This window comes from Bactrocera dorsalis, unplaced genomic scaffold (assembly GCF_023373825.1).
Source record: "Bactrocera dorsalis isolate Fly_Bdor unplaced genomic scaffold, ASM2337382v1 BdCtg246, whole genome shotgun sequence".
In the NCBI taxonomy this organism is placed as follows: Eukaryota; Metazoa; Arthropoda; class Insecta; order Diptera; family Tephritidae; genus Bactrocera; species Bactrocera dorsalis.
In genome coordinates this window covers 16057-31340 of record NW_026038297.1, presented here as the reverse complement: position 1 = coordinate 31340, position 15284 = coordinate 16057, and the positions used below count along the sequence as shown (strand labels likewise).

Here is a 15284-nt window from a genome sequence, read left to right as displayed (position 1 = left end):
TAAAATAAAAAAATTAAATTAAATAAAAATGTTAAGAAAAAATTAAATAAAAAATAATGCAAAAAAAATCAAGTAATTTTAGTAATATATAATTTTGCTAAAATCTGCTTGCCACAATCTTAGCACAAGGTTTATTATTTGCTCGGTAAGAAGGATCCATTATAAATATATATATGTATGTTTATAGAAGCAAATTACAATAAAAATAAAAAAGAGAAAAAAAATACAATTCAAAATATTTAAATAAGAATTAAGTAACAAAAATGCGCAAAATGTGATTTTTATTATAAATAAAAATGCACAGAGATTTCGAGCAATATGCCGATTTACAAAATTTATGTTAAAAGAATACCACAAAAACTAATGAGTTTAAGCCAAGGAAGTAATGAGAAAAACAAAAAAAAAAATAAACGAATAAGTATTTAAAACATATTTGTGTACATATTTAAAAACAAAACAAAACAAAAAATATTTAAATAAATTAAATTTAGCGTAAGCGAGCATATGGTCAGTGGCAGCGTGTTGATAATTGCGCAGAATGCGAGTCGATATATTAAGAATGACATGAGATGAAAATAAAAGAATTACGGAAAAAAGTTATGAATGCATTTTTCTATACTCCAAACTTTATTGGCATTACAGCGTAAGGTATGTAGAAAGTGGTTGCTTATAAATGCAATTAGACACAAATCACACGCGGTAATCATTAACAGCATTATTAAATATATACACACACTAATGCACATCCGTTGAATAGTTGACATTTATTCTTTAGTGTCCGGATTGACTGTTTACAGCTTGCTGCGTACACATAATTATTGTTATGCCAACAAAGAATAAATACATAGGACACCAAAAGAGCAGGGCGCTGCTGCTTTGCGCAACAAATAACAGCTATTTTATAATGAATTATTTTTTTATTTGAATGTATTTAGCTTTACTTTGCAAAAATGTGAATGTGCAAAATGATTTAAATGTAATTCCAGCGGGTGCCAACTCTTCAATCAATCTCTTTATGCCAAGTACGAATATTTATATGCAATTGGTGCTAAATCGCTTTCGCACCAGTTTTAGTTCCAACGACTCTTCTTCTTGCGTGGTTTTCCACTGTCATCACCAGCACCTGCATTGCCACTCGACGTTGAGGACGTTGGCTGCATTGAGGGCAACACAGGCGCCGGTGCTGCGAAAACGCCTGCCTCGGGCACAGTCTTTTCCCATGTGCGATCAGTGGAAGCCCGAAATTGCGACATATATTGTGCTTTGTATGCCTCGCGCATGGCCGCGTAGCGATCGGTGGCTGGACCCGCAGCCGATATCGACTTATTTATGGATGCGAATGAGGAGGACTCATTTGCCGAATTCGATTTTATGCTGCTGCTGCCGCTACTGCGTTCACGATAACCTAAACCGGTGCCACCAATGGCAATTTTCTTGCCCTTGCCTTGTTTAAAGCGCGAACTGCGGAACCACGAGCTCTTCATGGCCAATTCCATTAAGTCGTCAGGTACTTGTTGATCGGCACCCTCTAGATTGCGCACCAGATGACCGGCGAACTCTTTGTCTTTGTCGGTAACCAAGGTGTAGGCTGTACCTTTTTCACCCGCACGCCCCGTACGACCAATGCGGTGCGTATGTGTGTCAATGTCGCGTGCAATATCGTAATTAATAACGTTGCGTATATGTGGTATATCCAAGCCACGTGCAGCCACATCGGTGGCAACTAGTATGTCGCATTCTTTTTTCTTAAATTGTGTTATGACTTTGTTACGATCAGCTTGATCTAGATCACCGTGCAGAAGCAAACAGTTGTATTCTTTCACCATTAGGTTGTTGGCCACAGTCTCGGCATCCGCTTTTTTGGTGACAAACACCAATACACTGCCTTCCGATAGGAACTTAACCAAATGACAGAGCAGCCAGTTCCACTTCTGCAGTGGATTGGGGAACACATAAACGTACTGTGTAATGTCTTGGTTGGCTTCATTGAGGTCGCCTTGCACGATGCGCACGGGATCGGTGAGTACATCGCGTGCCAAACGTTCGATACGCTTTTTGAATGTGGCCGAAAATAGCAATGTTTGACGATCAGGACGCACGTGATTGCAGATGGACCGAACCTAGAATAAAAAAGATTTGGAAATAAATAATACCTTACTTCTATCAACTCCGTTGCAAACCTGCGGCTCAAAACCCATGTGGAACATGCGATCTGCCTCATCTAGCACTAGAAATGTCACCCTACGCAAATTTGTCGCTTTCATTTTTACCATATCGATCATTCGACCAGGCGTAGCCACAACAATCTCGGCACCCTGTTCAAGTGCTTTACTTTGCTCCCATTTTGAGCCACCTCCATAACAACATACCACATTGATATTGTAGACCTTTCCGAATTTTTTAGCTTCATTGTATATTTGAAGCGATAATTCACGCGTGGGTGCTAGAATTAGACCAATGGGACCATCACCTGTGCGCAGCTCACGTTGATCCATTATGTGCACAAGCATTGGCCAAACAAAAGCTGCAGTCTTACCAGAACCGGTTTTTGCAATGCCTATAATGTCGCGCCCAGCTAGAGCTGTAGGCACTGCCTGCGCTTGTATGGGCGTCGGTTGGGTATATTCTGCTCGGCGTATTGACTTCATTAGGCTTTCATCGAAACCAAAATGCGCAAATGAGGACACTGGTTTTGGTGGTTCTGGCCCAGTTACTTTGACGCCCAACGTTTTCCGCAGCTCTCGAACCTGATCTTCTGACAGATTTGAAATTTCTTCATGTTGCGTGTAGAAATTCTTTTCAAATGACTCATATTCAATTTCTGAGTGGTATATAGGTGGTAAGGGGTCAATGTCTTTCTTTTTGGGTGGCGCTATTGGATTGCCATCTTCGTCATATTCTATTTCGATATCGGAACCATCATCACGAAGGCCTGCATTAGGGTTTTCCTCCATGTACCGATAATAACTTTCTTCGTCGTCCTCGTCATCTATATCTCCGCGCACGCCCTTCGCATTCTTTGGTCCGGGAATTTCTTCGACTGGAGAAACTACTGCATGTTCTTTTCGAACTTTTTCCTTCTGTACTTGCTGTTCAATGCCAGCCATAAACTGATCAAGTGGATCTTCATCGGAATCACTATCTGCCTTGTTTTTATTCACATAGCCGGGTGAGCCTGGTGCAGGAATATAGGCTTGTTCCGGGGTTTGCTCCTCATCATCATCAAAATATTCATCTTCTGTATGTGCTTTGCGTTTACCAATGAGATTTTGAGAAGCTGTGAACTGACTTATCGAATCCAGTGATGTATAACCGTACTTAGTAGCTCCAGTGGTTCCAGCGGCGCCACGCGCGGCACCACCCCCTCTCTGAGGTCCACGATTATTAAGCGAAGAAGGTGGAGGCACTGCGTTCATAGATGCCCCAACATTGCGGTTCTGATTCACTTTATATGGAAAGCCTCCACCCCCAATTCCTCGGTAATTACTCATTATCGTTAGAACACTTTAATTCTTCAAATTTACTTGGCACAAATCAGTTTACGAAAATATATTTTTTTCGCTTAAAATATACACAGCCGTCAAACAAGTCAAATCGATGAGAAATTTAATGTCAAACAAATATTCACGTTCATATATGTTTAGTGGACACAATATTGCATTCTGCTGTGTGTGCTAAAGAAACACATCGGCAGTGAAACAGCTGTTTTGTTTTCACTTCGCCTTGCTGATAAGATACAAATATTTGTTGACAACTAAAAGGAAATTATGGTTGAACAGGCTGCGGAGGGCTATGCAAAAATTTTGCAAAGCATTAATTTGGATCGAGAGGTGAGCCAAAGTATTGTACATAATGCTTTATCTTACATTTGCATTCGCACAGATTAATCCGATTTGTATGAGTATTGAGGATATGCTGGCACGACTGGACGAATTCGAAACTCTGCTTTCGAGTGTAAGCAAACTAAAGTGAATGTCATGAATATAAAAGTAATTGAGTTTATTTGCAGGTGCGTGCAGAAAACAACAGCATTTTGGAGAATCACGTCAGCGGCATTCTTGCTTTTAGCGATAATTTTCAGAAACTACGCGAACGCATAGATAAGTTGGAACAGTTTGTAGATAAAGTAAACACTAATGTCAATGAGGTAGAAAAGTCACTGGATGTTGCGGAGCTTGAGTTGAATGTTACAGATTATAGTTTAAAGGGTTTACTTATTAAACCACTCCTGGCCAAAGCCAAGGCATCGAGTATTTCTTCTGAGTCGCCGGAGCAGCCGCAAAGTAACTTAAAAGATGGAGAATTTCAACCGGTACAAGTGTTTCAAACAAGTGCACACTTTGATAACAGCCAAATTAGTTATAGTGAGGAGGCACAAGAATATGAAGCTAGTTAGTAGTGGTTTACATCTTAGCCATTAAATATTAATACATAAAGTTTTAGTCAATTGGTTAATGTGGTTAAATGGAGGCCTTCATATGTACTAGATAGTATAATCCTTTTTACAAACATTTAAAAGTTGCAATATTATAATAAAATGTTTAATTAGTTATTTTGTCTACAGTATCAATATGTGCAAGTATAAAGTTACAGCACGGATTATTTAAGAACTCAGAAAATTGTATTCGCACTAGTTGCTTTCAAGTCCACATACATAAGAACATATTTTATGTAATTATTTATCGATAGAATATATTTTAACAATATTAAAGGTCAATGAATTCATTATTAATGGGAATGGGAATTTAGAGTTTCAGTTCATAGTTACTGTCCGTTAAAAACAGCGATTTTGAATATTTGAACACACAAAACTTCCTTTTCAGCAATTTTTATTTATACTTTTTTATTCTATCTTTATTTGTGGTTTTACAATGTAAGGAATGACATCTTGTTACTAATCGATCTTCATTGCATTCCCAGCGTAACAATCGTAAACGTTGAACCATTTGGAACAGTTTTTCATCAATTGCACACTAATTGGTGATTCATTGCGTAACCGATTGTTAACATGAAGCAAATTCGTAAATAAATAAATAATACACACCTACAAAGGAGAGATGAAAATAAATAAGTTGAGCGGCTTGCTAATTTTTTATTTATGGCCCGAACAATCCATACAAAAATGGGCGGACGGGTTATCTGTGCATTTCTCATTAAAAATAGGTCAAAATAAAAATGTTTGCATTGAGTCGCTAATATGACTATCTGTGATGTGGTGAGGATTCGCATTACCACTTTCCAAAATATAGCTTAAATTGATAACTGCTCTGTTTTGTGCTTCACATTCGCTTTAATTAGCACAAATTATCGAAAAGTTAACAATTCCTGTAAACATTAAGCCGACAGTGCACAAACATTTTCTCACTTCAATCTTCTTTTATTTATTTTTCTCATTTTCAATTTTCCATATTAACTGTGTGTTTATGTATAAAAGCCATAAATATAAAGGTTACAAGAGTAGTGTTGATTCATATTTCAAAGGTTCATGCAGCAAATATAAAACGATGCGACAGATTGTGAGTAAATACATATGTATGTATATTATATAACATCAGACTAATTATATTTTTTTGAAGATAATATTGGCCAGTTTGGTGGCTTGCTGCGTTGCGGCTCCTGCCTCACAACAAACTACAACGGTAGTTAAAGACCACGATTTACCGCTAGAGCGTCCTAGTCCTATTAATCCCGATGTACCCAGTGATCCCAAGCCTGCTGAGAAGATCACCAAGATCACTGACCCGAGCGAGATTGTGAAACATAAACGTGAAGCTGAGGACAACCCTTATGATCATATAACACGTTTTGCTCCAACTGCGCTACCTATCAGACAAAACGAAAATAAGCATTCACAAGAGTCAAGCGAGCACAGTTTGGAGGCTGATTCGACTCATCATCGTCAAAAGCGAGAAAATGGGCAAAAGAAAGAAACGAGAAAGTCTTCAAAAGTATCTGTGCCCACACCTATACCATCCCGCAAAGCTCATCCTGGCCCAGCGCCTGCTCGCGATTTACCCAAATCTCGACAACGTCGTCAAGTAGATCCCCATCTAATTGGAGCATCTACAGTACCAGTGGCACCACTTCTTTATATTGATGAAAAAAATAAATCAACTGAAGAAGAGGTTCAACATGAAACAAATTCTGAAGATCCAGTTGTATCAGAAGTTGGTGACCACACTGAAGCTCACGAATCAGAGAGCGCAGATGTAGCAACGCCAGTTAAACGTGATATACCAGTTCCGTTAGTGCCAAAATATCACCATCCTGAGGAGTCACCAAAGAGCGGCGACAATGCAGAAAAAGAACAGAAAAATAGTAGTGAGGAGGACAGTAATTCAAAAGAAAGTAGTGAAAGTAATGAAAGCCATGCAGACTCTAAGGAAAAGAAACCAGTGATCCAATCACCAAATCTGCCCGTAGATCATCAACAAGATCCACATATCCCAGCACAAGCTTCACACACCACGATTAACAAAGAAGAGTTAGAAGAACACACTACACCAGTTTTAGAGCAAAGCAAACCTGCTGAGGTGCAAAACATTACATCTGCTATAGAGCATGTAAATGAACCACTCGTGGAACAGCTAGCCGGCGTTTTGCCAACTGAAGTCATCGCTTATGAAACTCCTGCTAGCAAAGAGACTGTCACTATTAAACATCCCATACCGGTTGCTGAATTGTTTTCAAAGTAACGTATATGCACATATTTGAATATAATTGCAAATTAATAGATATTTTTCTTATATTTTGCAGTCATAAACCGGCATAGACTCACCTTGGTCGCTAAATTTGGAAATTATAATATAGTTTTTCCATTTCATTCGTAATTTTCACTTTAGATGTTGAAACATTTTTTTACACTTTAAAGCCAATAACACATTTTGTTTATACACGATTATAAATAAAACAAATATTTAACGATTATTACAATTAATTTTCACTTCCGCTCGAGCTGTTGGCGGGCCAAAAATTGACAGCTTGTCGCATTGATGCTTAATTAAATAAAATATCCCTAGAAATATAATATATATATGTATATAAATATATTTTTACTCCTTTTCTTATTAAGTGCGAACAGCTATATAGGTCCGTTATTTCAACAAGGTGCTTAAATAACTCATACTATGATTATTTCAATATTGAGAGTGTTGATACTCTAGTATTTTTATAAACTTTGAATAGTCAATGGCATTCCAATATATAATAAATTAATATGAAATAAATATTGTTATGCGTTCTGAATTCTATGTAGAAAGTGTGGGTTTTATAAACGGATGAAAATTCCATACGAAATAAGTAATTTCACCATGTTGATGTACAGTTTTTTGCTTGAAAATTCATTTTATCTGTGAGTTTAACAAAATTTTTGTAGTTCAACTGAATTTCATATAAACCTTAAGGTTTTGTCCCATATATCTCCAAACTGGCATTTTCTAGTTACTCAGGATTTAGGAAGAAAATTACCTGCACTGCAGTATCGACAAACCGTTTATGCATTGCGCTACATAATAAGGGGTTTTATTATTATAAGGCAAAATTTTGTTATTGTAAAGCAAGGAAATTGTCTTATATATTTTTCAATTACCACAAATGATTTTAAAGATTAAAATTTTTATTTTCATAAGTGCATTTATAAGATGCGAATACCGAGTAATCTACCAAATAATATTTAATTGAAATGTAAAGTTTTACTTATTTCGATAATTCGACGCCCTGTGATGTTGGCGTAGGGACTGTCAAATGAAAGCTGTGTTTAATAAGCATTATTCTACTGCCATAATTTAATAACAAATTGTACGTGTCTTTTATGTTTACTCGGTTAAATACTTACCAAAATTATAGAAATGTTAAAATATATTACATTGTTACTGGCTTTATGTGTTGTAAGTATTGTTTATTAGCAACAAATAGTTATTTCAATAATGCGAAACATTTCAGGGCAGCATATTTGCTGAGTTCACAGCGCAGGACTGCCGAGAACTTGGGTTTAACAAAGCCCAACTAATGTGTTCATCCTGTGAAAAATTAAATGATTTCGGTTTGGATTCGATAAAGTAAGTATATTTTTCTTTATATGCTTAAAGTCATTGAACTCCTCTACTTTTGTTTAAGGCCACATTGCAAGGAGTGTTGTACGCCTGATAAACAGCCAGCTGCACAACGTCGTTGGCCGAAAGCCATACTCGAAGTATGCACATGCAAATTTCGTGCTTATCCACAAATTGAAGCATTCATAAAGAGTGGCAGACCGGCGAAATATTCGAATTTACAAATTAAATACATGCGTGGCCTTGATCCGACTGTCAAATTACTAGACGCTCGCGGTAATGTGCAGGAGACATTATCCATAACCAAATGGAATACAGACACCGTCGATGAGTTCTTCGATACGCATTTAGAGAAACCAGCTGGCAAAAATAGCGGCAAATCTGCTTATAGCGTGGTGGAAGAGGAAGACAGTGAAGATTACCTTGAAACAAATAGAATTTAGTAGCCACTAGTAAGATAGCACAATTAGCAAATTATTCAAATTAATTTGTGTATTAGCTAAGTTAAATGTGTTTATTTTAGTAGTTAAGTAAAATTACAAAAATATGTCCTTACGTGTACTCGAGTCAAAGTTGAATAGAGCGTTATGTAGGCAATAGGTTCGTACAATGCAATAGAGTCGCCGCATAATGTCGCATAATGGAAGCAGTGTCAATAGATATGAAAAACTTTGTTCTGTGTATTTTTAGAAAATGTAAATGCTTTTAATTATTGTTTTATTTTTTTGTAACAGTACCTAAATATGAGTGTTTTTTTTTTAATATAAAATCTATTTCATTTCACAGCAAAAAATTGTGCTGTAATATAGGGTATCTCTTTTAAGCCTACTAAATTGAATAAAAGTCAAATTTTGTTTTGTTCTTTGTAGATTTATATATTTTCAGTTTTAAATACTGTACAGAGCTTTTAAATAAATCCGGTACAAAAATGATTAAAAAAATTGTTTGTTTATACAAAAAAAAAATGTTGTTATGAATGAAAAATATTTGAAGATTATGTATTGAATTATGGTGTTAATTGACGTATCCCGCACTTACATATGCACACTCAAGAACTCAGAATCAGCAAATAAAAATATTTATTTTATGAGAAAACTTACAATCAAGAGAGGCGCGGCTGTTCAAGGGAAGTGATAACAGTAACTGTGGTTTTTTTATATATGAATATATGCATTAAATTTACAATCTATTAATCTGTTTACTAAAATACTTCGAAGATCTTAAAAAATATGTAAACGTACGCAAGTGCTTTCATTAGGGTGGTTAGAAGTACGTTGAAACTCAGAATGATGTAAATATTTTTGTTTTGAATGAAAAGCTGTCAACTCAGCAGTTTTTCTCAACAAATTCTTACCTAAATATGTATCACTCGTATGAGGTGGTTATATAATTTAGTAGAATTAGCTGGCATTTTAACTTTATGTGTGTTTGTATTTAATACCATCCTAACGTATGTATGTATGTGCATTTACATACATACATACTTATTTTCGTCATCTCATTCACAACATGCCATCTATAAACAGTAAATCTATCAGTTCTTATCAGGCAGATAGGCTTTTTGAAAGGAGGCAGGCCTTGCTTTGTGCCGTTGCACCCCACATGGCTACGCCAAACGCATACGGATCATTTGATTTGCGTGGAACAATAAAATCTGCTGATTGTGTGCTACTAACTTTTCACATGTTTATTATTTTTATTGTAAATGTGCCCCCATAGAGGAAATAGGCGCCTGTGAGTACAATAAAAAATCATTTTTTACAAAGATGAAGGTAATGTACATATTATAGTATGTAGGTATGTGTGTTTATTTGAATTGTTGAACATTCTGTTTCCATTTGTTTTCGAACTTTTTTTTAGCGTAATTTCATATTGACAAACTATTTGTATGAAATTTCAATATTTGCCAAATGCAAAATAGCTTGTTAGTTAATCATTGAGCTTTCGATGAGAGGACAATTACAAGTTATTTTCATATTGCTAAGTTCAAGACTCTTCACTGGGGGTTTAATACGCAACTTGCACACTGGGCTAAGTGCATTGTTAAAAAAAAAAAAAAATGAAAAAAATAATAATTTAACGATATCACAGATTTTGGAGGAAAAATTTTTTATTGAATTTTGCTAAAAAATTAGATAATGTTTTATATATGTTAATATTATTAAAATTTGTTAATTATAAATGAAAAGAAATATTGTTCTACCCTTCGGAAGTAGAGCTACTACAGAGCCTTCTATTGAACATTTTATCAATTTGAAATTCTGATTTTGCGATTCAAAAATAATACCAATTTTGGGATTGCAAAAGCGAAAATAAAAAATGAAAATCTAATTTTTGTTCCAAAATGTTGGAATTAAAATGTGCATATGCAAAACTTTTTTTTTTTGGAATTTGTCACTAGGTGTGTGCCTTAGGCACTCACTCAAGTCATTTTACTGTTTATATTTCCTGGTAAATGTGCTCATAATTTAACTAATTGGTTTTAGACAACAACGATATTGACATATATTTGTACATTTATATCCATGAGGGTCTTTTTCGCATTTATTTAGAAAATCTATGCAAGTGTGTGTGTATGCATACCTATGCACTTACTCACAAGCCCATAGAACACTGATGAGCTTTACTGTGAATCAATAATCATAATTTGCAGCTTTTCACACCTAAAATGTTATAAGCATACACACACACACATTCACACTGCCACACATAAATACCTTTTGTTTGCACATAACACTTTTGTATTTGCATATGTAATCAATTGATATGGATTCCCAGAACTTAATCACGCTTTCCTTTCGCCCGCGTCAAACGTAACGCAGCTGCTTTGTTTATCGCCTATCGGCCGGAGCGTTTGCGCAGTTTCGCCAGCGCTCATATCTATGTTTGAGCCTGCGCAGTGGTTTGCATGACAAAGCTGGCTCTTTGTGTGCGTTTTGTATATGAATTAGATGTAGGCTCGATTTCTGGTATTCGCCGCGGCTGTCACGTAATCCCTGCTTATTTATATAATATGGTGCAAAATACTAAGGTGGCATAAGGCTGCGTTTGGAACGATGCTTTTGCACCACCGCATGTTATAAATATGGTTTGACATTATTGTAAAAATTCTCCGAGTTAGACCGTTAGTCATCCGAAAACTCAGCACTCCTCAAAAGCCCTAGCAATTCTCAAGAGTTAGCACGATATCGAAAGCAAAAACAAATTTGTTGTTGCATATTTACTCATCATCGCTGGTCATTGTTGTTGACTTCATCTAGCACTGTTGTTGTTGTGCACATTTTTTATGGTTGTTATGCAAATGCTATTTTTTAATATGTACATACATATATATTCATACGTATGTATGTATGTGCGTGTGTGCAGGTGCGCGTATTTTGTTGCTGTGCATTTGCATTCGATTTCTATAATTAGAAAATCAGCGTTGACACACCCATGGAAATGCGCGTATTGCCAAATAATCATCGGCGCGGAGACAAAACAAAATTCGCGAGTAAATTTGTATTAAATATGTATTATTTATATATACTATATATGCGCTGATAACTGAGTGCATACGTAGTAAAAGGAAATGTTTCAATTTTTGTTTTTTTTTCTTTTGTAAGGTTGAGTGGAGAGAGAGCAAGCAGAGAGCGATAATGCTAATGAGAGTACGTAAGTAAGTAACGGCACTGTTTTTTAATTAAAGTATATTTTTAAACGCATTAAAATGTATTAATAAATATCCGCAAACTGGTTAATATGCATAACTTAGCATTCCAAGTTCTTCCATCGTAGCAGTACTCAAATTCCAGAGTTTCCGAAACTTCAATTTTGCGTTTGATATTTGCACATTTACTCACAAACAGATGATCAACATCGTGAGATAAAAATCGGAAAAAATCGCACAACCCGGAAGTGATATTTTCGGAATGATATTTAACTGATAGATGTACCTGGTCGATATTTTTTGGAATGGAAAGGAGTAACATGGCGTTTTACTTACAGAGTAATTGAAAACAAATATAAAAAACCTAATAATCATAAGTTTAGTTTTCGGTTAAACACAGTCCAAACCATGTAACATTTGGAGAAGGTTGGAGAACTATTCTACAGGACCTCGACTTGAGGAATTTCGAAATTACATTTTTCTTTTTTCATCATTCCATGAAAAATTTTTTCATCAAATTTATCGATTTCTTGGGGGCAGCTTAAGAGGGAGGTATTTAGCTAAATTATGAATTTTTAGTTGGGTGTTCGTTGCTCCTCCATAGCACGTCCCCAAATAGATCAGTCTTGAACGAAACTTACGGATACCTAGCATCTTTGCTAGTGTGATAGCTTTATTTGCGGAGCGGAGGCTATCGTGGGCCCTAAATATGAATTAGTATAATAAAAACAGTAAAGAGTTCAAGGCATCCGGATATCTTGAAATGAAATCCGAAGCAAAGTAGTTATTCCCAGAAAAGAGCGGCCTGTGTAACGCGCTCGAAAGTAGACGGTATAAAGACAGGAGTTAAGTTTGTTCTCAGTGCAAAGTTGCCAACAGTAAAGATCTGTCAAAGAATTATCTATTTTAAAGGTCAATGTCTCAGCGAAAGCCAGGTGTCCGGAGAAGCGTCGTGCTGCCTTCCTGCTCAGAAGGGTACAACTGCAACTGCACACCAAGCTTACAAAGGAGGATTTCATTGATTACGGACGAGCTTCTACCCAATTTTTAGCTTGAATCGTCTGCAATGGCTGCCAGAGGCCCATTCCCATGACAGTCGAGTCTACGTAATCGAAACAGATCCGGATTTTTGTTCGGTCTAGGACTGTGAACTCAGTAGAATTCTGTCGCTACAACAACAACAACAACCATGAGACAGAGTTAAGCCGAAGAGCTGGTGTGAGATCCAGAAGTAAAAATTCCCCGAGCCCAATGGATATGGGGGTCGTTTTGTGCAAAAAATTTACATTTTGGAGTTACTTAAAAAATCGAAATTATTATCAAAAGTCTTATTCTTCGATCGATTTTTTGATAGATATAACCTCTACAAGATTATTGGGTTTAAAATATTCCACGTTACACACAAAGGATTTGGGTCAATGGTATAACCAAATGGTAGGCAAAAACTAGAAATGAAGAGTTTGTGAAGTTGGTGAGAGATAGAGAGAAATTCGATTTAAAAGTGGTATCGACTGGCTCGTAAGAAAATTTTACTGAAAAACGTTCTGGAACAACACATGTAAAGAAAGCTTTTGAATTCTTTTTAGTAATCCAATTATCGCCAAACTTTATTCGGATAGGATCATCAAGGCTTCGTTTGTACATGAAAATTAGCTCTTTGAAAATATGGTTTAGACCCCGACACCAATATAGGTATGCAGATATTTTCAGTCACGGTCTGATTGTAGACAATAAATAGGGGAAGTTATTCAGGCGAGGCGAAGCTTTTCTCCTCATTTGTCTGGAAACTTTCACTATTGAAATGAATTCCACAAACAAAAGCCTGTGAAAGTTCTCATGCACTCACAAGAATCTAATCTCTAATGAATTTTCTAGTACTTGCAGTAATATGTATAATGTTCACATGTTTGTATGTATGTATGTGTGTGAGTTTATACGCTCCGGGCCATTAACCAGTGATTCTATTCGAGTACATCTAAAATTCAAAGTGCTTCGCTCGCTATCAACTCATAGTTATTTTTAAATATAATAATTAATATATATAGATTACACATTTAAATGCATAAATACGCCTTGAAGCGATAACTAAATTACAACGGTAGTACGCGTTATGAATAAATAGTAAATGTCGATTACTCGCAACAATACATAATTATACATTTTGACGACTAAAGTTCATATATATGTTTGTGTGTGTGCATGTGTAAGTTTTTAATACGTATTGGTAGTTTTCAAAGTTGCAAAGAACATCACAATAAATATTATTTGTTATTGTACATTTTACTTGAATCAATGTCGCATTTGACTTCTTCTACTCTACAAAAACAAAAATATTTTTATTCTACTCAAACGAGTGGTTCCGTTGATCAGCTGAATACTAAGTGCGTGTTACCCAGTGCCTCATATTTTCTAGCAATATAATTAGTTTGCTCAGACCACTACCAAGAAACTATCAATGCCCTGAGGTTCGAAAATTTTCAATCAAATTTCAGCTTTCCTAAATCATTCATCGCTCATGTGAAGAATTGTCCGTTGGTAATTCATTTGGGAGATTGTCAACTAATTGCGACTAGCGCCAATATTCGCCTAATGGCACATTTTAAAGGCAGGTCATAGACGTCACTGATAAGCGCACATCTAATTGGTATAAAATTAATGATTTTACTTGTGTTTTAAAATATAAACAGCTCATATGCGCGCGTATTTCACGCACAGTGGGCCAATTAAGACGGTTTGTATACAAAAAAAATATTAATTGCTGTAAATAAATTACAACGGCTAAAATTTCGGTATTAGGAATCTTGGGTAATTTGTTAAACAGCTCTAAAAAACAATTGTTCTATCTCGAAGTGGCTTAAAATAAGATAGAGTGTGAAAATCGTCGGGACAGGAGTAAATATCCAGTTGGGAGGTATGACGTATCTACCATGTTTTTCTCTACCTATAAAGAGTAGGAAATGTGTGGTCAAGGAAAATGTTTGCCCTCCTCAAACTTCAGCGTTCTCTCTGCTGATGTTTTAACACACAGAAGGCTCTCTCTTTCTTGAAAAATTATAGCATAATTTAATAATTGCAATAGGTTTTCATTTAGGAAGTATTAGCCAATTTTTAAATCTTGAAGTGCTCCTTCATAATCCTCAAAATTTTGAACTGATTTTATCTAAAGCACTACATCAAGAAATACTTATACTCAACTTGCTTAACTTCCCTCTTCACTCTCGACTTTAAGTCGAAACACGCACTCATGAAATCTTTTACGTTCGTTTCGAATATTGTATTCAACAATAAAATTGTTTCTTTGAAGCTAAATGTCGCTACCTCTCCTCGAAAGAGCATTTTGAATATTGAGACAATCACACTCCCAAAAAGTAACGACCGAACCAACACAAATTGAAATTATCTAATATCGCTTGCTTACCCATTGTTCTTTAAACAAATTCTTGAAACAGCTGTTTCAATTGACAACAACTCTCTTTACTTCTCATGCTCACTTCGATTAGGTCTTTCGTTAAAGGAGCTCTTTATTTACCAGTTAAGAAACAAAAGCGACAAAAAACAAAGATTAGATCTAACTCACTTGAAGT

General features: G+C 35.7%; 4 protein-coding genes across 4 annotated transcripts; 3 read left to right on the top strand and 1 right to left on the bottom strand.

Moving 5' to 3' along the window:
• Positions 1-604: 604 nt before the first annotated feature.
• On the bottom strand, positions 605-3627 carry LOC105232657 (ATP-dependent RNA helicase DDX42). Its single transcript, XM_011214431.4, has 2 exons — positions 2181-3627; positions 605-2120 (listed from the first exon to the last, which is right to left on the bottom strand). Exons 1-2 carry the CDS (start codon positions 3489-3491, stop codon positions 1071-1073), a joined length of 2361 nt encoding a protein of 786 aa, XP_011212733.1. The 5' UTR covers positions 3492-3627; the 3' UTR covers positions 605-1070.
• Positions 3628-3676: 49 nt separating this feature from the next.
• On the top strand, positions 3677-4717 carry LOC105232656 (biogenesis of lysosome-related organelles complex 1 subunit 4). Its single transcript, XM_011214430.4, has 3 exons — positions 3677-3830; positions 3883-3954; positions 4010-4717. Exons 1-3 carry the CDS (start codon positions 3768-3770, stop codon positions 4394-4396), a joined length of 522 nt encoding a protein of 173 aa, XP_011212732.2. The 5' UTR covers positions 3677-3767; the 3' UTR covers positions 4397-4717.
• Positions 4718-5008: 291 nt separating this feature from the next.
• Positions 5009-6927, top strand: LOC105232655 (uncharacterized). Its single transcript, XM_049462060.1, has 4 exons — positions 5009-5021; positions 5299-5516; positions 5577-6691; positions 6757-6927. Exons 1-4 carry the CDS (start codon positions 5009-5011, stop codon positions 6770-6772), a joined length of 1362 nt encoding a protein of 453 aa, XP_049318017.1. The 3' UTR covers positions 6773-6927.
• An 800-nt stretch (positions 6928-7727) lies between these two features.
• On the top strand, positions 7728-8992 carry LOC105232654 (selenoprotein F). Its single transcript, XM_011214428.4, has 3 exons — positions 7728-7886; positions 7942-8057; positions 8116-8992. The coding sequence occupies exons 1-3, from the start codon at positions 7848-7850 to the stop codon at positions 8492-8494; spliced, it is 534 nt and encodes a 177-aa protein (XP_011212730.2). The 5' UTR covers positions 7728-7847; the 3' UTR covers positions 8495-8992.
• Positions 8993-15284: the final 6292 nt, after the last annotated feature.

Excerpts from the sequence above, each read along its gene's own strand:
- LOC105232655 (XM_049462060.1), top strand. Across the intron at positions 5,517-5,576 it reads ATAAAACGATGCGACAGATT|ATAATATTGGCCAGTTTGGT; the intron begins GTGAGTAAATAC and ends ATTTTTTTGAAG.
- LOC105232656 (XM_011214430.4), top strand. The coding sequence starts at position 3,768 with ATGGTTGAACAGGCTGCGGAGGGCTATGCAAAAATTTTGCAAAGCATT. Across the intron at positions 3,831-3,882 it reads GCATTAATTTGGATCGAGAG|ATTAATCCGATTTGTATGAG; the intron begins GTGAGCCAAAGT and ends GCATTCGCACAG. Across the intron at positions 3,955-4,009 it reads TCGAAACTCTGCTTTCGAGT|GTGCGTGCAGAAAACAACAG; the intron begins GTAAGCAAACTA and ends GTTTATTTGCAG.
- LOC105232654 (XM_011214428.4), top strand. The coding sequence starts at position 7,848 with ATGTTAAAATATATTACATTGTTACTGGCTTTATGTGTT. Across the intron at positions 7,887-7,941 it reads TGTTACTGGCTTTATGTGTT|GGCAGCATATTTGCTGAGTT; the intron begins GTAAGTATTGTT and ends GAAACATTTCAG. Across the intron at positions 8,058-8,115 it reads TTCGGTTTGGATTCGATAAA|GCCACATTGCAAGGAGTGTT; the intron begins GTAAGTATATTT and ends CTTTTGTTTAAG.
- LOC105232657 (XM_011214431.4), bottom strand. The coding sequence starts at position 3,491 with ATGAGTAATTACCGAGGAATTGGGGGTGGAGGCTTTCCATATAAAGTG. Across the intron at positions 2,121-2,180 it reads ACATGGGTTTTGAGCCGCAG|GTTCGGTCCATCTGCAATCA; the intron begins GTTTGCAACGGA and ends TTTTTATTCTAG.